Consider the following 27,087-nt stretch of genomic DNA (forward strand, 5'->3'; position numbering starts at 1 on the left):
AACAGGCCAAGGCAATTTATTTTCCTCCCCTAATAGCAAAATATATTTTAACTGCTGTCATACAGTAGATTACAAACAGCTCTTGTACGTGACAGAACATGTACAGGTTGCATCGTGGAACAGCTGGTGCCAGCGCCAGGACCAATGCTGGGGTGTCCTCTGCCACAGCCAGGGAAGGGCACCATGGCTGGGGGCACCAGGAGAAGGGACCAGCAGAGGCTGGCTCAGAGGTGTGTAGGGAGCTGGTCCTGATGCTGCAGAGCACATGAACTCTTGGAAGCTGCTGTCCCTCCCTCTGGCACATCTGCTCAACCAGTTCAGTTTGCCTTCAGCAGGTAGGCTGGGTGCCATCCATGTAATATCATATTGAACAAATGCACCAGGAATTCCCCCAGCTCCCACCACAGCATACACAGTACGTGGATGGCTGTCACAGAAGAGCACAGAGCTCACAGATCAGACCCAGGACTGCTTCAGCCCCAAGGCTGGCAGCCACACACCCCAACAGAAAAGACTGACTAGGGATGAGGACTCCACAGAGCTTTGGCCTTCCCAGGAACAAATTATTTTCTGCATGAAAACCAGGACACATTTTGCTGTTGTAACACTGATTTTCGTGAGGTTATTGAGCAAGGAGCTGTAGCTGTACTGGCTGCCATTCCAAAGCTGGGAGCTTCCCACCTCACAAAGGAGGGAGGTACCATGGAAGTGAGCTGCACAGTTCGTGCTGGAAAGAACCACAGAAAACAGATTGTATTGTATTACATTAAGAGTTGATAATGGGCAGGTTGGGAACCTTCACATCCTCACCACTGATCAGAACATTGCACTGCTCTGCTCAAGTGCTCTGGCACTTGCAGTTTAAGAAACTCAAACATGGTATGACTGACTTTTAATTAAATAAGCAACATGCAAAAGACTTAGTATTTTCCCTCTAGCACTCTTGAGAAAAATGAAAATAAGCCCACATTAAAAAGCAATTAAAAAAACCCACAAAATTGTAACTAATCCAAATTGTTAATGCCCTGACAGGAGGGTTACCAGATGCCTTGATCTACAAGGCTGAAAACCTCAACTTGTCAAAAACCAAGACTAGTTCCAACAGCTGAGCATCCCTTTCTGGTTGCCTTTTGCTTGCCAGATGCTCAAGCCCTCAGGCTTCAAACAGTGATAATGCTGACACGGTAAATGCTGATATTCCTTCTGGGCATACACAGTGCCAGGTGTGAGGGAAGTGCCAAAACAGGGCACAAAGTGCCATCCTTTGGTCTCTTTTTGAAAACACTGAAACTGTATCAAGATCTGCCAACTGTATCAAGATGGCAAAACAAGTTCTTAATCCATCCCACCCTCTTTGAGTGCAGTTACCTCTAAGTGTTTTGAGCACCAAACAAAAAAGAATTGGACTGAATCTCATCATGTACCAAGGAGGTGACAAAGCTGTTTGGCCAAAGGGTGCTTTTTTGTATATTTTACTCTTTTCAATAAGGAAGCTTAGTTGTTCCAGAACTTCTGTTCTTTCCTCCCACAAAAGGTCTAGTGAAGTATTTGAGATTACTCATTCTGACTGACAATAAAGTAATCCATTTAATTCTCAGAAATTTATAAATGAATACTGCCAAACTTGAGCATACAATTCCCCTCAAATCACTTCAACAGTTTCATTAATTTTAGCAGGAGCTGTTTTCAGAGGAGAATCTGGCACAGAAACACTATTTGGCAAATTTGACCTGTTACAATATCCTTTTTCTCAAGAGCATGATTGCTTCTTATTGAAGACTTGGAAGAATTGAAGTATTGCCTAACTTTCATGAAATTATTTCTGACTGAGATTAGTGAAAGCAGAAGCCCAAAGGAGAGGCTGAAGTGGCTTGGGAGACAAGTCCATCAATGGTCCCAAATACTGCTAGTATGAAATACCCAGGGCTGTAGGTAATAAAGAAATGCTGTTCTCCATTGGCAGTTTCTCATAACATTTGAGTAATTCTAAAATACTTGTCACCAAAATTCTGATATCTCTATCAGGTGGTCCTTTCCACTAAAGTTAAGGTATGTCCATCAGGTGACCCTGCCTCCAATAATGGGAGCTGGAATGATCTGAACTCAGACACTCTGGAAGTTCCCTGTTCTGTTTGGCACCTGACAGAACAAGGGAGCTGCAAAAACTCTGACTGATTAATTTCTATGGAAACACCAAAATCACCAAATGCCTTTATTAGTGTGTGTGTGTGTGTGTGTTGGAGGGTGTTCCTACCTCTTCACCAAGAGGGCAGTACCCAGGAAGCTGATCTCCACCTGAAGCCCCCTCTGATGTCAGGGCAGACAGGCAGGTGACAAAGCAGCTCTGGGCCAATCCTCATTTCCCAGCAGCACTAGAAGCTTCTCCAATACACAAGGTGTGCTGGCACATTGAGCTGCACGTGGCCATTTCAAACAAGATCATGCTCTGTACATGTAAAGTTGATCCCATTTCCTTACACTTGGTCGTAGTATTTCAAGTTTTTCTTAGTAAAGAAACCCTTAACAACCTGTATACCTTAAAGCACCTGCCAAATTAAAGCAAAAGCTCTTTTACAAGTTAATAATGTTAAAAGAACTGATTACCTAGAGCAGAAGAAAGGAAGAGCAAGGAGAAAGTCACAAGGGCCTTCAAAGAACAAAATTGCTGTAAGGCAGTTGGAAACTAAATGAATACAGAGAAAACAAATTTTTGGTGTAAAAAGTCATATAAAGACTGCACACACCATGCCCTGCCTCTGAACCTAACTCAGCACAGTGACAATCCCTCTTCCTCTGCCCATGTTATGTGTTGGCAGCCAGCATACACAGGATCCAGTTTGAAGCCAGCCAGGAAAACTTCAGCCATCTTCAGAGCAAGGAGGCAAACACTCTGCTGCTCTGCCACTTGTCCCTGTCACAGTGGCAGGCTGGATCATGAAGAACAGAAGTTTTGTAGACATCCCATTACCAAAAAGGAGAAAAATAATTGCAAAGGAATGGCTAAGAAAGATGGACGGATACCAACAATGAGCTACCAGCAAATCTGACTAGCTTGCCTCTCGTCCAGAAAAGTAGCATTTGGGGGGACCCCTGGATGAGTAGGATTCCAGTAGACTCCACCTTCAATGCTTTACTGGCATGGAAATGGCTCAAAGTGGGACAGCATGTAATAGATGCTGCCTTTGAAGTCTGTTGCAATCCAGGTCAACTGGTTTGCTCCAGCAATGTTTAAAAAAAATTACAGTTTCTCCCCAATAATCAGGAGGCACAACTTCCCTTAGAAAAAGTCTGTGAGTTACATCATTGGTCCAAATACTTGGAGGACACCTCTGTTTTTCTGTGATGACATAGCCAGAGCACCCCATTTTCACATCTTCATATGACAGGACCACGAGCGTGGCTTTAAATAGTCCAGGAATGTGGGCTGCAAAACATGGAGAGGCAATAATTAGTCACAGGCCAACAGCACCAGCTGTGGTATGAGTTGCTGAAGTCAAACTTCTCTAAGAGAAAAGATCAAACCACATTTCTGCACCCTACAACCCTACAAGAAGTTTCTTCTGACTTCACTGTCTAAGTGCTGCATTTCCATTGCCACAGCCTAAATGAGGTCTAGCACATCCTCAGAAATGGGGTAACACCACCCTCACTTTCAAGCAGTGAAATACTAACAGCACAGCAGGAGCACTACTGAAAGCACTTCTGTTATGCAGCCTTTAGGCTAAATAACTCCTAAGGAATGGATGTAGCACATTGCCAGAAATGCTTGTGCCATTTAACTTTCACTCTTCCTGCACAGCAAGACAGGACACTTGGTTATCCCACGGGAAGAGCCAGCACTCACATTTTCTGTGGGGCAGTACTGGCGGGCATACCACTCCTGGCTGTAGAGGCAGATGATGACACCTTGGCCCAGGAAGAGGGAAGTCCACATGATCACATTCCAGAAGGGCCCTTTCCGACGGTCATTCAGGGTGAAGTTGAAGACCACTGAAAAGGTGAGAAATGAAAAGTATTATTCAGAAACAAACCTAAGATTCAAGAATCAAAGACTAACTGATTTTACTGGATCTTCTGCTCCTTTCACTTCATCTCTGGAGCAACAAGGCTACAGCACGAAAATCTGGTTATGCTTGGCAATAGAGCAAATACTCTGAGCTGATTCTGACATTTACTTCCAGTAAGTTTGCCAACAAGCTCTGTGCCTCTGGGGATCAACATTTGTGCTACACTGGTAACCAAGGCATGGCAGGGGTTGCCTAGAGCTTATTAGAGCCCTCTAACTCAAAACACAAAAAAATTCAAGAGCTCTGACTATAAATGGACTCTTCCTCACTGCAGTAGTGAAGTAATTGTCTTATACTGTGACTTTATGGAGTAAGACTGACAAGCTGCCGGCACACCGCCATTCAACTACAGCTTCGCAAAGAGGAAGCAGTGCTGTTAAACTCTGTGCAGTGTCACAGGAACAGCAGTATATCACACAAATCTCTCTTCCTCACCACCAAGACCTTGATCATCTAAGCACCAAGCTTCCAAATCCTCTGTGTGCATATAGGTGTGTATCTACTGAGCTGCAAAAATCCATTCACAAAGCTTGGACTCACAATTGCAACCCTTGGGCAGCAGAACTGTGTGTAAGTGCTGAAGGAATAGCATCATCATTATCAAAAGCACAAAACATGCTTTTCTAAAAAAAGCCACAAACCCCACAGCCACTCCCACGCTCTCTTCCTTGGAACTTACCTCCAAAGCATGAAAACAGGCAGAAGAGAACTGGATAGAAGAAGCCGAAGCAGATGCTGAGGACATATTCGTGCACAGCAGCTGACACAGTGAAGACAGACAGCATGGCTGCAGCTCTGAACTTCTTACCAAAAAACTGGGAGAGAGAAGAATGCCAAGTATTAGGACCTACTCTGCTGTGGTTTTTGTTTGGTTGTTACAACACACTGGATTTTCTTCCCTGAGCCAAGAAGGTTCTCCTCCAGCCAAGAGGCATGTGTGAAATGCTAAGTGCCTTACAGAGCACCATGGGGTTCAGGTGTTTCTCTTCAGGTATATTTCTGGTTTCCTGCATTAGTACTTGTGCTGAGCCCACTCATAGAAACAGTGCAACATGAGTTCTGACTGCTGAGGCAGTCCCTGCATTTCTACATCTCAGCCCTACGTTTTGCACACATTAAGGACTTGGAAATGAGCAATGGATCTCTCTAAAACACACAGAGGCTCCCCACAACAGCTGATATGAAACATGTTCGTGCTTCTAAACAGACAGGGATGCTGCATCTTGACAAATGTACCATTTTGCCCAATAGTTGAAAGTTTAATTAACAAAAGAATACATCTGCTTGTTACTCACCCAGAGGAAGTCCCTGTAGGCATAGTAATAGAGCCAGTCATGTACTACCACATTCCAGGTTCTGTAATAGTTTGCATAGGATGTGGAATTCCACCAGTCCTGAAAGCACAATTGAAAGACTATAAATCTAACTATAAAACATTCTAGAGGGCCTTTCTAGGATATCAAATTGAAAAATATTGAACAAAATAATACTAAGCTAACATAACAATTTGACCAAGTTTTCCATTGCACTTTCAACATTCTTCTTGGAGTATCAAGGTCTGGTTTTACCCCAAACTACAGTGGCTGATGTGGTAAAAGAACAAAAAGAGGGCTAATGGAGCTATTGGGTAGGTCTGCTGACTGGTTCTGTTCATGCACAGGGGTGTTTCACCTTAAAGCAACTCAAGAGTGCCAAGCAGAAATCAAATTTGTTCTTCTACAGCACAGCAACAAACTTCAGCCTTAACACCATAAAGCCAAAAGCAAAATTCCATGGTTGTTTTGTTTGGTAAAACAATCTTCAGTTTCCTCCTCTTTTTTCATTACGACAATGACTTTCAGAAGCTTTATAAAGTGCAGATCCTGCTTCTCACCTTGTAGAACATCCTGTCTGCAAAGCGTAGCATCTCAGCAAACGCGTTGAGCCAACAGTGAAGGAACGCAAAGAACACCAGGAAAAGAATCAGCACACCTGGAAGCAAGGGACATCCACACCAGTTTTGTGGTGTTCTCTCTCAGCCACAAGCAAGAGCACCTAACACAGTCAAAAATTGTTCATATAGGCACTGACAGGTGAGCTATATTGTTTTGTACAGGTAGCACAACAGTATTTCTCACCTCACCAGGCCCTGCTTGCCCCAGAGGCAACAGCAAGGCTGCCCCAGAGCCTGCAACTTGATTTGAAGACAGTTAAATTCAAACCCTGCTTTTATTTTGTATTGCTGATTTTGAAGTTTTGCCCCTTAATGCCGCAGTCTGCCCACAAGATCTCCTTTGTTGATCTCTGCCTGTCATGAACGCGTCTCAAATTAAACACTTCTCCCTTCCACCGCTTTCACAAAGATAAAAGTCACTCACGGATCTGCGCCTTACCTGGCAGGATGGAGTTGAAGATACAGAGGACAAGCCCTCGAAGGTTGAAGGTTTCCTGACTACTGTTGCGAAACTGAGGAATGCAGAGTCTCACAAAGATGTAGTAGGCATAGAAAAGTGAACCAAGCACCTGGAACAATATCCCAAAACCCGACTTCATAACAGGAACACACAATTAACAACACCACTTGCCAGCTCTAGGAGAGAAAAGCAGCTGCCAACAAAAGGCAAAATAATTTATTTCACATTGCTGCCAACAAACCTCCCTAACAATCCAGGCAGAAAGAAACCCCCAGCAATTCCCTGGAGCATGCTGACAGCTAGCAGCAAAGTCAACTTCTCTTTTCTACTACAACAGCTGTCAGTTTTTCCCAGTCCTATCAACTCACATTTTGACACAAAAAATTCATGCCGCTGCCAAAGTGGGGAAAGTACCCTTGATCTACATCCAAGGTAAGGGCAAAAAGAGTTGTAAAATACATACTGTAATTAAATCTAATATTAAATCTTATATTTATTTATTCCAAAGGAGATGTTTACAGGCCAAAGCATCTCAGGCTTTCTCTGGCTCATGAACTGATGCTGTTGGTGTTGAGGTCAAAATGTCAGTCACTGTTGAAATACTCTGATGTAAGGCAGATGTGTGCTCTGTCACCCTCTTTGTCCAACAGCCAAAGGCCTGTTCATGCTGCCTTTTTTTTAAATTGTCTTGCTCTTTAAAACCATAAATGTGTTGTGTGACAGCAAAGGTTTCACTCACACAAATCCATTACTTGGAAAAACACTCAAGAAACTACTGAAGCTCATGGCTACAAATGTGAATTAGGAGTCAACCTTGAACTCAAATAAGCACTGAGGATTTGGAATCCAGGCCTCCTTATTTCAAAATTGCTCTGAATATCTGCAGAGAGGAAGCTGTGTCAGTGCACTAGAATCAGGGTGAAGAAAGAGGCATGGGTATTGCTCTACATACATACACTGTTTTTATTTTATCTGGAGTCTTGTTTAAGCAAAGATTTTAATTTTTTTTTTCTTTGGCACAACCATTAGTGCAGCAAGATCACAGTTTGCTAGTCACTGAAAAGCATTCTTTATTGGTAAGCCCATAACAAGTAGAATAATTTAATGTCAAAGAGAGCTATTGAGCAACACATCTTAGATGATCTCCAAGAGTGTATTCTGCAGAAAGCTGCACCACTCACCTGGGCAAACTTGGTAGCTACATAGCCCCATCTTATTGTGGGATTCCTAGGAAAAAGAACAGGATATAGCTAAATTGGACCTCTAAGCAGCAAGCCCTCTTAATTACTTGAAGGATTTTACAATTTCACTGACCTATTATCTGGAAAAAAAAAAGGCTTTTAAATTCCAGAATTCTTAATCTCCTGGTATCTAAGGATGTCTGCCCAAATTGCTGGTTCCTCGCTTTCAACTACAGCACAACTCCTGCAATTCCATAAATGGAAAGGTGTCTGGAGGGCAGCACTGCACGGTTCCATAGGAGGTGGGGATCTGCCAACAGTTGTGTGAAGGACAGCTGACTTCACACTGCCAAAGTGCAACCCAGCAATGTACAGAAGAGTTTGGGAGTTGCCACTTTTAAAGGCTTTAGCCTCAAACTCAGAGACAGGGCTGCTTATTAGCAGCTCATAAAACACACATGTTCCTATTGCAGAACTGCCTATCACTACACACTCTGTAGCAAGTTCTTAATTTGTTAAACTTCAAGTGAGTTTCCCAAAGAAATAAAAGCAGAAGTCCATGGGCAAGTTTTGCCCTTGCCAGCTTAACCACATCTTTATGAAAGCTCTAACTCATAAATTGATCACACCCAGGGGTGCTTAATGTTGTTCAGTTTTCAGACTACTTTAGTATTCTATTGTGCTCACATTACCTGGGGTAGTTGTCTCTGTAGATGAGGGTGGGAGCAAAGAGGAAGTACAGGTACTGAGAAATTCTGGGAATGTGTAATGTCCCTGGGAGAGAGAGAAAAAAAAAACAAAAGAACATGCTGCAATCTTTTTACTGACAGTTCAGTTTCTCCAGTATCCTTTCAGAAAACAGAACCCTTCCACCTCAGAAACCTCAGTCTGGAACTAAAGGTGTGGGATTTGCAGAGAATAAAACAAACTTGACCTTTCAGATGGTATGCATGAAAGACAGTTAACAAGTGAGGGTAACCAACTATCTGCTAACACCTTGGTATCACGTTTCCAGGTTCAGTCCAGTCAACTCCAGCATGCCTTGCTTAAAAGGCCTTTTGTTCTATGATTGCTGTCACTTCAACCAGAGCACTGAGCTGGAGGTCTGCAGGCAACATCTAGACACCTTTTACTCCTAAAAGCAGAAATAGGGAATCCTGGAGAACAAAGACTTAACACACAGAGAGGACTTAGACCTGAACAACAGTATAGCTTGTTGTCTAATACAGCTGAATACAAATGAAAAGGTTCAGGCTGAAATTATGATGCAAAACCTTCGACCTCCCCATCCAAAGTCACCTATTCAAATCCCACCTCTCCAGCTCATGAGGGCAGCTCAAAGCAATAGAAGGAAAGCTAGAGCTGTGTAAAACGAAGCAGGTCAAGTGACTCACCAGACTTGTCCTTCACTGAGGACAGGACTCTGGGTACATTCTCCCGGATGAAGGAATGAGCCTTCATAACAAGACGAACCTGTAAGGCCAAGAGAAGAGCAGCTTAGTGCTCTCATTTTCACAACTTTCCAGTGAAGACTGGATCAAGCATTTTACAGCAAAACCTTCAGCATCTTTCTTTCCAATTTAGCCCTTTTACAAGGAAAGGGCTGCTTGCTCTGGCCACAAGCCTGTTTGATTGACATGAATTCCAGACTCTGCAAGAGGAAACATGCAGCAGCAACCATGGCTCAGGAGAGTCAAAACACATCTCATCTACACTTGCAGGACCACCACATATACAAGGACTCTGAATAACACCAGCAAGTCACCAATCAGCTAACATTAACTTAAAATTGAAGGGAAACCCCTCTCCATTTCAGCAGGCCAGGATGTTTCAAAGTCTAGATGACTTCTTGAAGTTACAGATGTTGTACAGCAATTATCACTACCTGGGTATAAGGTGGTGTTCCACATAAATAGTCCACAGCTGTGAAGCAGGTTTTTCTTTAAATTTCTTTTAATACTGAAGAACCAAAAGTAGGGCCAGTCCAAAGTTAATTCTTAAAACTCATCCCTGATCATCCTTGTTTAACCTGATGGTGTGACCAGACCTCCACTCTTGCACTCTCTTCCTCTGCTCCCTGCCACAAAAATAAAATCTACTTCCAAACAAGTTCTGATTACAGAGGCAAGACACTTGCTTCTTGAGAACAGAAATGCCAACAGGAACCACTTCTTGACTATGTATTTGCTTTTTGGGGGTTTTGTTTCTTAAAGAGGAATGCTACACAGCTTCCTTGTGCACTATGGCACAACATGTTCTTAAAATTGGTTTAAGCACTTATCATCTGCAAGACAACCAGAAATAAAGGGAATTTCAGTAAAACCCACAGTAAAAACTTAAATACTGGGTAAAAAGCCACAAGTTTCCAGGTCAAAATGAAGTTTATTCCCTACTCTTTCTTATTAGATTTACTGCATGTAACTGCCCTGAAGTCTGAGAGATACTGCATACATGGCCTTGGCTTAATTTAATGAATAAAAGCAACATTTGACTCCTTTAGGAAAAAGGACCCTTTCCACTTGGAAAATAGAATTCAACATATCCCAGGATACAGAGGATACAGGGTAGGGACTCACCTGTTCCAGTATTACAATGAAGCGGGAAGCTGGAGGCAGGGCATAGGCTACAGCAACATAGGTTGGTCCAAACCCAAGCCCAGCTATCTGGAAGAGTGTGAACAGCATGCCATAGAAGAAAGAGTGGATTGCACGATGGGAGGAACTGGAATAGCCTTGGGCCCACCAGACAAAAAGGTTGTATGGAACAACTACTGTGGCACCGAACATGCACAGCCAAGTGCAGAAGACAACTGGGAACTTTCCAAAAACGAAGACCAGGAGATCAAATCCAAGGACCAGCCTAGAATGCACAAAGAAAAAGACAATTTTTGAGCTACAAACACAAAGCCTTCAGATCATAAGTGTTTGACAGTCTGGATAGAAGTGACCATCTCAACTTGGCTCAGGGTTGTCTGTGGCAGCTTCAAGTGGCCACCCTCAAGTATCCCAGAACATAAGAGAAGGACTGATGCCATCAGTGCTGTCAGACACAGCTTACCTTCAAAGCCCACAGGGCTTAAGCACATCTCTAAGATCAGCATGTGCTTTAAGAGTAGGCTCGAACTCATCCCTCCTAAGAACAAGCACGTGACTGAACAATCCACTCCTGAAACAGGGTCCGTGAGAGCTTTTGGGGAACACTCCCAAGACATCATCACTACTTCACTGAAACTCAGCTCTTCCCAGGGGCTTAAGCCTGAAGAGCCTTTTTCCCTGCTGCTACAGGCATGGGGCATTTTAACATCTGGCACTCAAACCTAGTTTAATCCTTTTTTTGTGGGGATTCCACATGGATTCCATTTAGAAGTTACCTATAAGCCTCAGGGTAATTAGAAGGTCAGTCCAAATACGACCAACCAGTGTGCAACTGGTGCTTTAGTCCACTAATCAAGCTTAAAACATAAGGACATAAACAAAAGGCTGATCAACTTAGATACTCAGAGCTTACTCCTACAATAAGCAGCTCTTCTAAACAAGGACCAGAGAAGATAACAGTACAGAACACACCAGCAAAAGTTATTCCTTCTCAGCTGGAGGCTTAATTACAAACTGGATCCAAATTATTAGATCTAGCTAAAACAGATTATTTTTAAAGTAATCAGGATATCCAGCCCTAGTTGGTTTTAAGGTAAATACCCCTTTGCCCCCAAGGTCCATACTAGTAAGTCCTAACTAGTAAGTTAGGATCAGCTAAAGAACATTCAATAGCACATGAGCCTGTTATTATACCCAGACTAAAGAGACAATGGTTATAATCAAGATACAGCTGGTTTTGTACACTGAAGAGCAGATAATCAGCAAGATAAACATGTAATCCTACTTGTGTACATGAGATACAGCTTGCCAAAATACTATTTAAGCAACAAGTAAGAGTGAGGAAAGCAGCCTTTCACAATCTTGTTCACAACTGGCTACCTGCAAAGCACTATCTTAGCAAAGGCTCTGCCAACATACTTGAGATTTATCCCCAGGAAAAACAAAGTACTATTTTAAGTTAAGTACAAGTACAGTGTTCCAGAACTGTCATTTTTAAACAGAGGAAAGACTGCTGAAGTATTTAAAGTTTTTCTAAGTTGAGTCCTTCTTCAAGTAACACAAGCAAATGAAAGCTGCCATCTCATTAAATATATTCAGTTGAAGTATTCCACATTCCCTTTTGCCAGCCTCGTGATAAACTAAGCACATTAGGCTGAACTGTGTGGCCACAACTCTCATGTAACATCTGTTAGCAGTGTTTTCCTAATATCCAGCTTTCCAATTTGAAATGGTCATACCCTCTCAACAGGAATTCCAGCATGTATTCCAGGTATGCTAAGTTGAAACCCATACTTCCAACAACACCCTGAGAAGGATTCCCCCTTCTTTCTGCACCATTCTGCAGTTTCATGTGCATTTGGTACTCTGGAAGAGCTATTCCCATCCCTTATCCCTGTCTTTCCATGGCATTCTTACCTTCCTTCATCAATGAAGTCTACTAGAAGTGTACTGAGGATGAAGACAATGAGAAGAGCGATGAACATGTGGTAGATTGTCCTGATGTGACTCACTTCAAACAGCTCACTAAGGGAGAGACCAGAGTTAAGGTACAATTGTGGGGCCACAGACAAAGACACTTCCTCAGCTTATCCTCAGACAAAGGGTAATTAGCCATGACCCCAGTGGTACTGAGAGCACTGCAATTAATGTTTGTATTTCCAAGATGTAGTCCAGATATTTTAGAAAGAGAAGCTTGAACAGATTAATCCCCATGGACTTGAACATAAGACTGTGGGTGGTGGCAGGGAAAGTACCTCATAGCAAAGGCTCATTAGTTTGATACCAATGGCATTTTCAGTGAATGTGATGAAATTACTTTGATGAAGTTGTTACTCACTCCAAGAGGGATCTCCTGGCAGTAAAGATTTTCCCATGTTCTGGAGGGGCCCTCGAAGTCCTGCAAGCAAGGAAGAGAATGTTTGAGACAAAAAAGGAAATAAAGCCTGCAGGAAACACAACCTTGTTATAGCAACAGTTTAAAAGGGACTTACTTGGCTTTGTGCAGTTCCTTCTCTGCACAGGAAGCTGGGAAAACGGAGGCTGGAGATGAGGAATCCAGGAGTGCTGATTTTGCTACCAAACTGTTCACAAACTCGGTGAAGTGACTGTCCACCTCCTTCATGAAAGCTGGCTTCAGTTGCTGACAGAGTGAAAACACAGCAGCAAACTGTTTAACTTGCTGGATATATTTTCATAAAATATTTATATTCCTTTTTATCCTGCAGCAAGACAGAGCATTTCTGTACCATGTGCCAACAGTTGGACCCTACTTGGATAAAGACTGGGGCTTATCCTGGCTTGCTCACACACCTCAGGCCAGAGGACTTTGAATAACATTTACCTTCTCCATCAGATTCAACACAGAATTGCTCTGGCCTTTTAGAAGACTTACCAGAGGTCTGAGAATTTAGTTCCTTAACATTTAGTCCTCAAACACTAAATGTGATGAACCTAGTGAGGAAGCACAGCTGAGAGGCAGCCCCTAAGTTCCTGAACTGCCAGGCAGCCATCACCTTCAGTACAGGCAAAGGTAAGTTTCAAGAAATGATTTAAAGTCTAATTGCACATTATATTTTGTTTTCTTAATGCAAGTGTTTACTAGCCATGTTTGGCTGACCATCCTTTGCCTGATATTTTTCCCAATTTGCCTCCAGATTCAAGGTACAGTCTTCCAACATGATAATTACATGTCATCATTTCATCTGCTTTTCCTAGTGACCAGCTGCTCAAGAAACACATGTTTCCCAGATCAGAATTCCCAATTCCTATCTACTTTCTCGTCTTGAAGGTTGACAAGGAAAAAACTGTTTTCAAGGAAGTTTCTGGAGAAGAGAGGGTTGCGTGGAGACCTCACAGCACCTGCCAGGGTGCTCAGGGAAGTCAGAGAGGGACTCTTCATGAGGAACTGTAGTGACAGGACAAAGGGCAATGGCCTCAAACTGGCAAAGGGTAGATTTAAATCAGATATGAGGAAAAACATTCTTCCCTGTGAGGGTGGTGACACCTTGGCACAGGGTGCCCAGAGAAGCTGTGGCTGCCCCATCCCTGAAAAGTCCAAGTCCAGGTTGGACAGGATAGTGGAAGGTGTCCCTATCCATAGGAAGGGGTAGAACAAGATGATCTTTAACTACTTTAACTATCTTTAACAAGTTGATCTCAAACTATGCCATGATCCTATAAAATACATGAAAAGATGATGTATTATTACAAAATATTCCTATTTAATCTGACAACAGCCAAGTAAGTCTAACTCTCTGACAGAAAATACAAGATGATCTAAAGTGAGACCACACACAAGCAGAAGACCCTGAAATCACAATGGATCAGAACTCTACATTCCTCCCACTCTATAGTGGTCAGATCCAGAGAGATCTCTTGAAACAAAAGCTGCAGTAAGAGAAAGAGCAAGTTAGTATTTAACTTTAAAAAAACGTTTCTCCTATTTGGCAGCTTCCAGAACAGATTAAACAAGCTTCACCAGTGCTTAACAAAATTCTTAGGATCTGGCTGCTTTTAGATATTGCTTTCCTGGGAGGCAGAGGATTGTCTCTGCAAGAGAGATGAACTTGCTCCTTTAAAAACAGGAGAAAAAAAAAAAAACCAACAAATATTGAGTACTTGTGAATATAATCTGTAACAGAAGACACTGGTGCTCTCTGGTATAGCCTAATTTTACAGCATACATGCACATATCCCTACAAAAAAGTCAAATAGAAATTCCTACTTCTGTTGGAGTGCTCAAATTTCCATGCTAAACAAAGCATTATTCATTCCCATAAAAATGCCGGTTTTTTTTAAATAGTGTCTCCCCTTTTTTAGCCTAATCTCTCCTCAAGTGAGGGTTTAGCAGGTGGTATTTCCCTAAAGTACCTCCTCCCTTTGGCTGGCACTCTGCTGAGATTGCAGCCCTCGAGGGCTGACACTAACACATGCACGTGTTTGTATTTTATTTAAACTATTAAGAACTCATGCCCTGCTCTCCCAATCCCATCCATAGTACAGACCCTACAGCAGTTGTGAATAACTGCAATTACACACCAAAAACCCTTAAAAGAATGCTATGCCATCAAAAGCAGAGCTGGCCAAAAACAAAAAATTGGTAATAAGTCAGAGAAAGTTGAAGGAAGTAACCCTTACTTATAAAGTCCCCCAGAACATTACTCATTCTAACAGATTTGGTAATTTTTGTCACTGGCATATGACAACACGCAGCCCTGACCTAGTGACAGAGCACACAATTCTCAACTGCGTTTAGAATGAATAAAGGACTGGACTTTCACACTGCAGGTGCCTGAAGACCTCCTATGCATGAGTAACACCCAGCTCCTACAAATCCCATTTACACCTTGACCTTTTCACAAGTCAAGCATCTAGAATTTAGGTATCTATCACAGAAAAGGTAAACTGCAATCCAAGCCTCTGTTCCCACAACAAAAGGGCCCAGCATTACAGAAATTCTCAGGTATTTTGCAGTAGGGTGATTTCTTTTTCCTCAGCCTTGAGGCAACTAAAACAAATCTGCTAGCTGCATAATTGAAAGCTTAAAATCAGAACTCCCTGTGTTTGGGGAGAAACTTCAGCAATTAAAACGCTACTGGTTTTCTAGGATTCTCTTTGTGGGTAAGAGATCACTTTTTCTACAAACTGTGTCTCAAAGCCAGTGACCATAAAAAAAAAAACCAAGAAAAAAAACCCCAAACAAACAAAAAAACCCCCTAAGAGACACTCCTGAAGAAAGAAGTCCAAGGTCAAGTTGTCCCCTTGCAACCAGCTAGTGCTCCCTGGTCCTTTCAAAGCTACTTGTGCTTGACAGTGAAAGCCTTCTCCTGCAAACACCCGCTGCCAACAGTGATTAACAACGACTGTTTTGTCTGCAAAGAAGTTACCAGGCTTGATCTCCTGTTCTCAGTAAGGATAAACAGGATAAGACAACATCCAAAATAAAATTCTGAGCTGGCTATCCCTCTAAAGGGCTGAATTTTAAGAATTTCAGAAAAAAAAAAGCAGCACACCCTTTGCAGAAGACTATTTAAACACACTTTAGTTATACCTGCTTTAAATGACACACCACCTATAAAGGTAGGGAGAAAAAGGAAGAAAAAAAAAAAAAGTGAAACAGGAAAATACCTCAAAGATACAAGGTATTTTTCTCTGTCTTCTAAGTATCCACACTTGCTATTCAGGTCAAGATGGTCCATTCAGATTACTTCAGATCTACCACGGAATTTTCTGCAATAAAATTATGCAAGAGTGCAGGGCAATTCGCCCTGAAGGATATGGGTGCCACGAAACAATGGTTAACAAGGAGGGTGCAGTTCATTGTCAGCCAATTTCATTTAATTTGGGCATAAATCACCTTAATATAATCTAAAACAAAGGCAGCCCACGCAGATGCAGACAGTGCCAGAAACACCCAGTGCTACTTTGTTTGAGGATATTGCTCACTGACAAAAAGAATGAGACCAGAGCTCAGGAAGGTCATCTCCACAGCCAGGGCAGCAGAAGCTGTGGGATGCAGGCTCCATGCTGCCCTTGATTCAGTGGATAACAGGACACAGAGCATTTTAAACACTCAATATGCAAGGGGGCTGGCTAATCATCACACTGCCAAAAGTTAGTGGTAAGGCAATTTTCATTTTATTTACAGGTCTCAAAGTTCATTCTTATCTTTAGACTTCAACCTATTGGGGTCAAGTAAGACAGAACCTCATCACATAACACTACCCCTCTTGTGCAAAGTGGGAGAGAGAAAGAGGGCTGTGGAAAAGTCACTGCACTCAAGCTAGGACTGAATAGGGCTATTTATGTTCCAGGGCTAGTGACTCTCCAAAAGACTTCCAGGGTCAATTGTCCTGCTCCCCACCACAAGCAAGTATTGTGTTTACCTCAGCTTCTGCTATGAGCTGCATTTTCCTCGTTATCACGTGGTCGACATCAACCCAGCCTAAGGAAGGAAAGCAAATATTGAATATTTTTAGTTACAAAAAAGCACAGCATACAGTAGTTCAGACACCAGTTTTTCAATAGCATTTCTGACTCCTAAGAGGGTCCCACTAAACTCAAATCAAAGCTGCAGGAATTCCATGAACTATGACCATGTATTTTAGGATCACAGCACTGTAAGGCAGTCAACAGCTGAAAACATGCTGGATTTTATTTTTCATCAGCAACTCTGAAAAATTTTCCAAGGTCCCTAAGCATATTAAGCCTTGAAGCAGCAATCAGAACGACCCTTAGAAGGTCATTTCCAAATGTGCTGATTTTTTATCAGGGTTTTATCTTAACCAGACATAAGGTTAGTTTGTCTGGAGGCCTCTACATTGCCAACAGACAAGGCAGTCGGTCACAGCTATTAGTAAAATACCATGATCAGCTCTAAGAAGACTGAATGGCAAGTTGGACAATTATCCTGTGTTCAAACCTGGCTATTTCCACCCCTTTTATCTCCCAGGAGAAGTGCTAGATATCAGTGTGACTGTATTCCTTAATATGTTTTTAAATAAACAGTCAGGTCTAACATGCCATCAATATAATCTGACTTTTGTCATTACTAACACCATTGGCCAACAGGTAAAAGCCTCAAATGCCACTTTTCCTTCACAACTGAGATGCCTCTGTGACATCAAGAGGAACAACACCCACGGGTCAGACATTTCAGACTAGCTGTGTTTTAGGACAAGTACCAGCTGGGGTGTTTCACTTCTCCAATAACAACAACACAGAAGATAAAGTTACTTAAAACAGAGAGTCTTGCACATGAAGAAAAATCAAGATTGAAGCAGCAGCATCCATCCCCCTAAAATACCACTCAGAGTAAAAAGCTAGCAGCAAACCTTGCCTTGTTCATGCCCTTTGGCATCTACAGCTACAGCACCACCTTACACACCGACACATACTCAGCATTACAACTTGCATGTTTGGTTTCTACGACAACATTACCACTTTTAGAAAAAGAAGGTACTGAAATGATTCCCTAATAAGATTCCAGGGAAGCATAAGCCAACAGATTTGCTGTAGAGGTGCCAAAGTTGTGCTGCTGTGAGACAGGAAAACAGACTGATAGCACTGTTATGGTGCATAACACTGCCTCCTGCATGAGCATAGCCTCTACACAAAATGCAGTCTCATTTTCAGAGCAGGAAGTGCTTCTGTGATGCTCTGTGACACTCAGGAGTCTCAGTCAACCTGTCTGAGCAACTGGTTTTAAGTACTTTAGGTAGACTCGTTTTAGAACTGACTCCAATTCCAGTACTAGAAAAGAGTACAGCACAAGAAACTTCATTTTCAGTGCAGCTATACTCAGTTGTTAACATTCATTCCCCTTCCCATTGATCAAGCAGGAATTTTGTTATTTTTTTCTATCTGCTACACAAGCTATAGACATAAGGACAGACCAGCAACAACTGCTACTACTTAGCAGACTTCTAATGTAACAGCAAACAAGGAAACTGCTTAACACCATTGATTTTGGCTTTATCCAAGATCCATTTTTACAAAAATAGAACTCCTGGTTGCTAAGCATCTCACCTCCAAGACAAAAAAAACTCAAACACCTCAGCATTTAAGCCCATTGTGCTGCTACATTTGCAGAACAACAGTAGTTTGGAAAACAGCCTGAGAAGAATGTATAATACCCCTGACCCACTCAGCTCATGCACTTTGCTGGTCTCAAAAAGATTCTCCCCCAACACAAAAATAAATCAAGTTGTTCCACAAGCAGCAGAACTGTATCCTGTTAAGATGTTCTCAGTGGCTCTACTCCCTCACAGTGCCACCCCACAGTTGTATTCCTGGCCCACTCCTTTTACTACTATGGGAAGAACCACCTTGTACTGACCTGCTAGAAAGCAGAACAGAGCTGCTGAGCTCAAAGAACAACTAACCTTTTCCTTCAAAAAACAAAGAATTGGTGTCCCTTGCCCAGCTGCCAATCTTCAAGATTATATCAAGTTTGCTTGAAGCCACCCAACAACAGCCAAAGAGGACAGGACACATGGCACTTAAGGAAATGCATTATCTCATTTTTAAGATAACTTAAAAATAACCAATTCTTTGACTGTATATCTCCTGTCTGATCTTGCCTTTGAAGTCTCAGTCATTAAATACTCACATTAAAAACTACCCAGATATGGCTCACTCTGGAAATAAAGTATCCTTGTAGACTACAATAATTGGGTATAGCTTTATATATAAAACAAATATCCAGCTTTAACAGTTGTACAAGAAATGACAACAGTCTCCAACCTGCTGATGTAAATGTTAAATTGGAATTTAAAGTGTCCTCCTGTCGCTTTATTTGCCCTCATACTAGTGTGCATGCACAGAAAACATTAGAAACAGTTTCTTTTAATTGGTTTTAAAATTAAGATCTTCATGGCTTCAGTCTAAGCAACTCATATGACAAAGTAAACTCACCTGTGAGTTTGTCTTTCTCAATACAAAATCTTCTGTAGAAGAAAACCCACCCCAAACCAAGCCATTCTGCTGTATTGCATCAGCCCATAAATCCAGCTGTGTCACAAGGCAGATACCAAAGAAAAAGCACACCATCTTTAATCACTCATCTTCCCTTGCACAAGACACCACTTATGCTCTGTCAGGTCACTGGAGAAGAGATTCAACACATGACTTTGAGTCTAAAAGGAAATGTGCACTGCTGAGAAGTCCAAATCTTCACTTTGCTTTGACCCTGCAAATGAAGCCTGGATCTCTCTATCAATTTGGGATTGCAACAGCATTACAGAAAAATGGACTCAAGGCTGCACTATACAAGGAGGCACATCTTTGCATTTAAAAGAAGTTGAGTTATGCCTTAAGAAGACAGAAAAAATATTTAAAGTAATGATAAAGTTGTCTTGAAGACTAGTATGAAATAGTGGCCAAGTTCAGAGAAGATTTAAGCGGGGCTGGCTTTGGAAGAGCTTTTTTCACAGAGAGAAGTTTTTATATAATGGGTTCCCTTCCCATTAGCAAGGACATTAACTAGATCTTTAGAGGATCGCTGGTCTTGGGCTTGATCCTCTGTACAGACCGAATTCCAAGCAGGTTCAAAAGTCAGAAGCAAAAATTAATGAACAATTTAATTGTAAGCTTTGCTTCCCTCTGAAAACCAAGCCAATTTAAAAAAAAAAAAATCACCTGAAGATTGAGAAAGTTTCTTAATTGTTGAGAAGTTGAGCAACTAAAGTTTCATAAGACTGACAAAGTGCCTCTTCTAAAGAATCTTGATGTCCCTTTTTCAACCCACTCTTGCACACGTTACAGATAAGTGACATTTGATAAGTGACATTTGAAATTGGTAGAGCAAAAAATCACTCACAGCTTGGGATCCAAAAAACCCAGCTTTGTTATTTCTTGGTAAGACAACTTCCCATTCAAGAGGTTAAAGCAACACAGGCAGAAGGACTTCATTACTGTCAGTCACCTGGATTTAAAGGCTCCCTCTCCAAAAACACTGAAGATGTTATCAGAAGCAAAGCCACATTAAAGCCAATCTAGTGCAGGGCTACTATAAAGAGAGGAGGAGTCCATATTGCTACAATATAACACACATTAATAATTTGATGCTAATGAGCCCTTATCCTTACTTATGCTAATTTATTTGCCCACTCAGCAAGTACAGGCAAATTATGACTAGACTCAGCTGATCTGTTTAAAGAATTCACAGGCCATAGGTCGCTGCACTGCAGCTGGTCGAGTATTTAGTTTTAAAAGTCCTTTTTGCAGGGACATGGAACCCAAACAGCCTCTTCACTAGCAGGAAGGAACACCAGCATTCTCTACATTATGCTACCATATCCACAGGCTCTTCACAAGAAACTGCTGAACCTGCACCCAACCCACAGGTTCCAAAACATGACAGGCCCTAGAACTACCAGAATCCACTTAGAGAAAACAGCTTTTTGATCTATCTCTCAGAAACACATCCCAGATACTTAATTCAAGCAGCTTAATCCACAAGAAGCAGCCTGTTGAAATAGTGAACATCATTGCTGTGAGTCATACAGCAAAGGCTAAATCTTTCCAAATTGCTCCCTGTTGGAGAGCTCTCTCCTCCTCCATCTCTCCGTAGGCACACACCATTTGTGCATCACCATGAACTTCTGCACCAGGGATGATCGATAGTAACCTCTCCACTGGAAGATAACAGCCCTTTCTAAGATTACCAATCAGGCTTACTCACACCAAACAGATATGCTACACAGCTTGTTTGCAGATCAGCCTCTAGAGACACTTCCAATCCTCCCCTGATTTCTCAGCAAACAAGAACAGACTCCAAACCCACAATTTTACTGCTCTGAATGGACTATCTGAACATTTTAGAGGTATTCATGTGCACACTTATGATCCACATCCTCTCTGGCCTTTTGAGATCTGTCCATGCAGCTTCTGTTATGTTCATTCCAGGTGACTGGTACAGTCCAATACCAATATCCCATTAGACAGAACAGTTTTATATTTCTCAATGTATCTCCTGCTGAAAACTAATGCAAGACTAAATGCAAGACTAATCTTATTAAGGAAGCCTGGCTTTTGGCAGAGATTATTGCCGCCTAGATCATCTGCTGACTCTAAGCCAGGACCAAATTAGTTGTTTAATTACAACAGAACTAATTCAAGGAAGAGAATGATGTACAAGACTGAAGTTCAGCTACACTGTCAAAGTGAAATTGTAGGCTGAATAATGGCAAGATAGAAACAAATCAAGGCACAGAAGAAATCTTCTGGCAGTCTCCAAGTTGTATTTCCACACTTCTATAAAATTTGGTGTACCTGAATAAAAACTATTTGATCTTAGAACCCAAACAATGAGACAGTCTTCAGAAGTACTGAAGAACCAAAAAAAAAAAAAAAAACAACCTCAACTGTACAAACAGAAGAGTCAGACCTACTGTAGCTCAAAAACCAATACATGTACTAAAATTAGTCCTCTAAGCAATTCCAGATCAGCCAATAGATTTGAGTTTTAATGAAGAAAGGATTAAGGGCTCAAGAGTTTCTGTAGAAAGTTCATACACTTCTGGAAACAAGTCAGTTGGCCCTCAACACCGTAACTCTTAGTGCAGAAAGGAGCCTGTGTTTGCTATAATCAGAGAGGATCAAGGGTGGGTAATCACGTTAATGTTTGAGTTTTTCTATGGCAATAACTGCCACAAACATGCTACAATATTTACTTCTGTGCATTCTTGTCCTGGCTAGAATCCCTTGACTGCAACAAACATCCATTTTGTCGAAAAATCTTCGCAACACCCAGCATTAAGTTGTTACAATACCAAAAAAAGCTGTTGCCAGACAGCAGATCATTAGCCTCACACTGCCTTTGTGCACATCAGCACTAATGCCTTAGAAACAGCTATTCAGGAGAGAATAGCCAGGACAAAAGAAAGAGAAAAAACATTCTTGCTTCTTCCGAGAAATTCTCCCACCTCAGCCATGCAAGTCTCACCTAGTTTCACAGGCACCCTGGACTACATGAAGAGGCCACTGTCTACAACTCAGCTTCATAAATCTTCAACCTTTGGGTTACAGAGCTGCTGATTTAACTCCCCTGTACAGAGGAATTCCTGACCAGAGGGATGCATCTTTCTCCCACGCCTCAAGGCATCAGATTCATGCCTCCTACCTCCCTGTGTTACTCTTCTTGTCACCAACAGTGGGCTAAGTAACACTTTGTGACACCTCTGCTTAATTGACAGCAACCTTGGCAGGTAGGATGCACTCAAGTCTTGACTAACCAGGATTCCTCCCTGCTGTCCTTCACTGCAGTTTGTATGGGATTAAAACCACACTGCACTCCTCCAAGCCAACACACTAGGCACATGGACACTTCCAAGAGATCTACCCCAAGATGTTTATTTGCTACACACTCTATCTCACCTGCAGTGAGGTTTTGCCACATCTCAGAGGTGTTAAAAGACAGACACACCCACCCATCAAATCCTAATTATCACTGCTCTACTTATTTCTTACCCTTCATTCATTACAGTTAAGGAGTTTCCACACACAAAAAGGTTAAAGTGCTAGAACTCTACTCCCAAACCCAGCATTACTGGATTCCAGTAGAACCAACTCCCTGCAATTTTCTAATACAGTCCCATTTGATCCAATTAAAATAATCGTGTCACCAACATCTTAAAATCCCAGTTCTCCAAGCAGTTTGTGGGATGGCTTTCTCTCCAATGCATTCTGTTTCCAACAAGAAATCTGACTTGTCCTAAACTAAACTTGCTCCAACTTCCATTTCAGTTGAAAGAAGCACTATTGAAATAGTGAGGATATCCAGAAGCATATCAGTAAGAATTACCTTCTTGAGTCACTGGCACCAGGGTTTTGGATCTCATACTCACATGACATATTATGATAACCTACTTTAGTTTTTTGCTTAATCTATCCCACAAAGAGAAAGGAAACAAGCTGCAGCTTCATCTCTAGCCTCCCTATCACTGGGCTGGAATGTGGTACAGCATAAACCAGGAATTACAGAGGGTCACAGAGTCCATAGGCAAAACCACTCATAGTGCCACACAACTGTCCCTGCAACCCAAGGGACAGGGTATGGCAGCAGTGATCCTTCCACAAAGGCAACTTTAAGCCACATTACTTTTAAGGTGACCACAAAACAAATGAACATAGACACAACCATTTATTGTTCAGTTTTCTGGTAGCCAAGATTGAGGCTGAATAAAATGGAGCTGTCCTGACACGAACACAACCCCAGAGCAGCAGAGAATCATTCCCTGTGGCATCCTACCTCTACCTGTCTGTCAGGTGGACACACCACCTTAGCCTGGTGTGTTAAAGACCATTTTCTTACACCTTGAGAAGTCAGACACTTAAAGATTGTAAAGGAAGTGACATGAAGTCCCAGAAAAAGCATTTACCAGGATTACTCAAAAGTGTTGCCAGAAGGCATTTGCATCGTTTGCAGCATTAATGAATCTCTTCCTCCTGTGACAATTAATCACTGTTTTAGATCCCTTCAAGCACTGCAGTGCACAGCTCCTGAGGGAAAGCTCTGCAGGACAGCACCCCAACCAACCAATACCTGGTAAAGGAGTGCAGTTGGGACACAGGGAGCTCCACCTTCAGCCCTCACAGAGATAGAAAAACAGAAATGAAGGAGCAAAGATGTAGAGCCATGAGTAGAAAGGGCACCTTAAAAGAGATGACATGCCAGAGATGCAGCCAGTGCTGAGCCACTGAGTCTCACCATTGCTTGAGTTTTGGAAGGGCCTCTCACTCTCGGGTCTCCTCTGCGTTTCTTCATTCTCAGGGGTTTTGCAGGTTGCAGTGGAGCCAGACTGGCGTTTCCTTACACAGTCATCACCAGCCATGGTTACCTAGCTAGATCAGAAAAGGAGAGAAATAATTAATGATAAAAACCTCATATATTGTTCAATAATATATTGATATAGCCTTTTTCATATTGTAGTTAGACTTTCTTCCCCCTTCATTGTGAATTCAGAGGCTGGAAGAAATTCAGCACACACTTGACTTAGTCATTTACTGTTAATCACACTTCTTTTCCCTTACTACAAGCAGTACAGGAACAAAGTAACCAAGTTCCCCTACCACAACCAAAACACCTCCCCACACTCTTGTCCCTACAGACTTTATAACTACTTAAAATAACTTAAGCTTTTGCAAAATCTTTAAAATTATAAAACACCCTTGCAATTCTTTCTGACAGCCAGGTGGACATCAAGACTTGTCTTCCATGGGATGTGGCAGATTTATTTTGTGAAATCACCAGCAATGTTTGACCTGACCCAAATCCCTTCCTTATCAAGTTCTCAGCTGTTGCTGCAGGAGCAGCTTCCTCAATGGATACTCGAGTTCTGCACAGCCAGGCAGTGGTTTCGTTGCAAACCAAGGAAAAACAGGAAGAGAATCAAGTTTGAATGACACCATTTTCAATGACAAAGGTCACTGCTGGGGACAGAGCTGCCAGCAGGGAACACCTGAAGCACCACAGGCAGGATGAAACAAAATTCTCAGCTAATGAGAAGTAAACAAGGAGACACTAATTTGGTCACAAAGTGCTATCCCAGAACATTCTCCATAAAACTCAACTCAAGAATCTCCTGGAGACGTAGCTACAACCAGGGACAATTTGCAGATTTTTTCCAGAAAACCTCACAGGTATGTATGTAACCACATTTTTAAGCTTTATATATTTTTTTCATCTTGGCAGAAACTCTGCAGCAGATGTGTTTAGCTGCTAGTGAACAGCATACGTGCACCAGCACAGACGAGTTGTTACAGACAGGCCAGGAAAACTCAGGAACTGGTGAAAAAACTAGTTAAGGATGGATTTCCTCAGAATAAGGAGGCTGACAAAAGGGAAATAAAACTATGACCAGAGGCTTTCAGAGCTCAGCTTCCTGTGTTTGTCCCTCTAGTAGGAGTCTCCTATTCTCCTTTCAGGCTACACAGCATACAGGGTAGAAACACCAGCCAACCACCAAACAACAAATCAATAGTTGGGCGAGTTTTCCAGTTCAAACATAGGACCAGAAGTTTAATTTTTGTTTCAGGACACTTTTCACCTTTTTCAAGAGGTTAGGAAGGCATTCCTTCCTCACCGGTGCAGAGTGGTTAAAGTATCTTACTGAAAGGTTAACAGAATGGAGTTAAAAATCACCAGTCTTGGGATGGGGGGAGAAAAAGTCATGTGTGGCGTGAAATAAAACTTCAAATAATTCACTTAAAGAGTTAATAGTTCAGATAGGCTAAGTTATCACAGCCTTTTTCACACAAAAACAATAAGTCTGCTAGGGGAAATCTATGAAAACAAATATTTTCCTGGTCTAGTTCCCATATGAACAGAGGCGCAGCATTACAGTACCTAAGCAATTATCAGCTTATTATCAGAGCCTAAAGAGGATATCAGCCTTTCCCCCCATCTCTGCTTGACCGAAACAAACATTAATGCCACGATAACTCCAAGATGTTCACCATCCCCTGACAAGAGGAAATCGCTCCTCACAGTCAGTAAACAGTCACTCCTTTCACCCCACTCTGAGGACACCCACAACTGCAGATGAGGTCTGCAGAGCTACAAACCCATTAAAAAAGATTAGCTAGCAGAAACTCCCTGGTTTCACTTGCACCTGATTTACGGTACTTGTAGAGGGCTCGGAGACCTCAAGCTTCTTCGCCTTCCCTTTTGACAAACTAGTAATTAATTAGAAGATGCCTTGGGAGAATAGCAACACTTTACAGGAAGTTAATCTTTGCATTTCAGTAGGCTCGGTGAGGAACAGCTAAGAATCATGGAATGGTTTAGGCTGGAAGGGACCTTAAAGATCACTTCATTCCAATCCCCTGCCTCTAATACTAATCACACTAGATAACAACCTTATCCCAAAAACTTTCAGCTGTCTAAAGTTTTCCTTCGACTCCTGGTCCTCGGGCACAGCGCCAGCTCGGAGCCCCGGACCCTCGGTCCTGCAGGGCGAACCGGACAGGGACCAGAACAAAGTTAAGGTCACTCCACAAACCAAAGTTAAGGTCAATCCACGGCCCATTCGCAACGCGCACAACACTCGGCAGCAAAACGTTTTTTATCCGAAGCCTAAGGATATCACCGGGAGCCAGAGAGGCTCCGAGCCAGCCCCTGCCCCGCTACCTCCCCACACACCCCCGCGCCTCCGCCGAGTCCCAGCCCCGAGGGCTGCGGGAGCCACGTCCCCCGCGGGCACGTTCCCGTGGCCGGTGCCCCGGTCGGGGCGGCCGCCAGCCCGCGGAGCGTCACCTCAGGGGCGGCCGAGCCGCTGCCTCCTCCGCGCGCCGCCGCTCCGCTCTGCCCCACTCCCGCCCGCCGCGCGCGCCGCCGCCGCCTCTTCCCGGGGCTCGCGCACGTCACGGCGCAGGGGGCGGGGGTCGCGGCGGCGCCGCCCATTGGCCGAGGAGGCGGCTCCGCGGGGGCGGGCCGGGAGGCGCGCGCCCATGGGGGGGGGGGGGGCTTGGGGGGCGGCACGTGAGGCGCACGTGGGGGGCGCCCCCCCCGCCCCTCCCCTCAGTTTCCCGCCTTCCCCCTCACACCCCCTCAGGCACCGCCAACTCCTCCTGGCGCTCCCCAGGCGGGAAGCCAAGTGAGGGAAGAGAGGCGCCGAAAATGTGGTGACCCCCCTTAAGTGTGAGGGAACAGCCGAGGTTGTTAAATGCTCGGAAGTCAGAGGGGGCGCGAGCAATCAAAGTTTTATCAGCAAGCTACAGACTTGGCATGCAAATTGGTATGTTGGTCCCTGACCTGCTATAAGAACAGTGGGTTCTTCATAAAGCAGTAGGCAGTGGGTTTTGGATAAAGGGGTAGGGGAAAAGGGAAGAGAGAGAGAAAGAGATTAAT

General features: G+C 42.9%; 1 protein-coding gene across 1 annotated transcript; it reads right to left on the bottom strand.

Moving 5' to 3' along the window:
* Nucleotides 1-26,556, bottom strand: SOAT1 (sterol O-acyltransferase 1). The gene is made up of 16 exons (XM_033067866.1): nucleotides 26,494-26,556; nucleotides 23,947-24,080; nucleotides 16,622-16,680; nucleotides 12,728-12,876; nucleotides 12,574-12,633; nucleotides 12,153-12,260; nucleotides 10,218-10,500; nucleotides 9,036-9,114; nucleotides 8,334-8,415; nucleotides 7,642-7,687; nucleotides 6,440-6,569; nucleotides 5,941-6,038; nucleotides 5,363-5,461; nucleotides 4,747-4,882; nucleotides 3,845-3,990; nucleotides 1-3,424 (listed from the first exon to the last, which is right to left on the bottom strand). The coding sequence occupies exons 2-16, from the start codon at nucleotides 24,068-24,070 to the stop codon at nucleotides 3,368-3,370; spliced, it is 1,656 nt and encodes a 551-aa protein (XP_032923757.1). The 5' UTR covers nucleotides 24,071-24,080; nucleotides 26,494-26,556; the 3' UTR covers nucleotides 1-3,367.
* Nucleotides 26,557-27,087: the final 531 nt, after the last annotated feature.

This window comes from Catharus ustulatus, chromosome 9 (genome assembly GCF_009819885.2).
Source record: "Catharus ustulatus isolate bCatUst1 chromosome 9, bCatUst1.pri.v2, whole genome shotgun sequence".
Taxonomy (NCBI): Eukaryota; Metazoa; Chordata; class Aves; order Passeriformes; family Turdidae; genus Catharus; species Catharus ustulatus.

What these genes read in the sequence shown, in the direction of transcription:
- SOAT1 (XM_033067866.1), bottom strand. Translation starts at nt 24,070, where the DNA reads ATGGCTGGTGATGACTGTGTAAGGAAACGCCAGTCTGGCTCCACTGCA. An exon ending in AAGGAACTGCACAAAGCCAA is followed by an intron (nt 12,634 to 12,727) that starts GTAAGTCCCTTT and finishes CCTTGCTTGCAG; the next exon opens with GACTTCGAGGGCCCCTCCAG. An exon ending in AGTACTGCCCCACAGAAAAT is followed by an intron (nt 3,425 to 3,844) that starts GTGAGTGCTGGC and finishes CATGTTTTGCAG; the next exon opens with CCCACATTCCTGGACTATTT.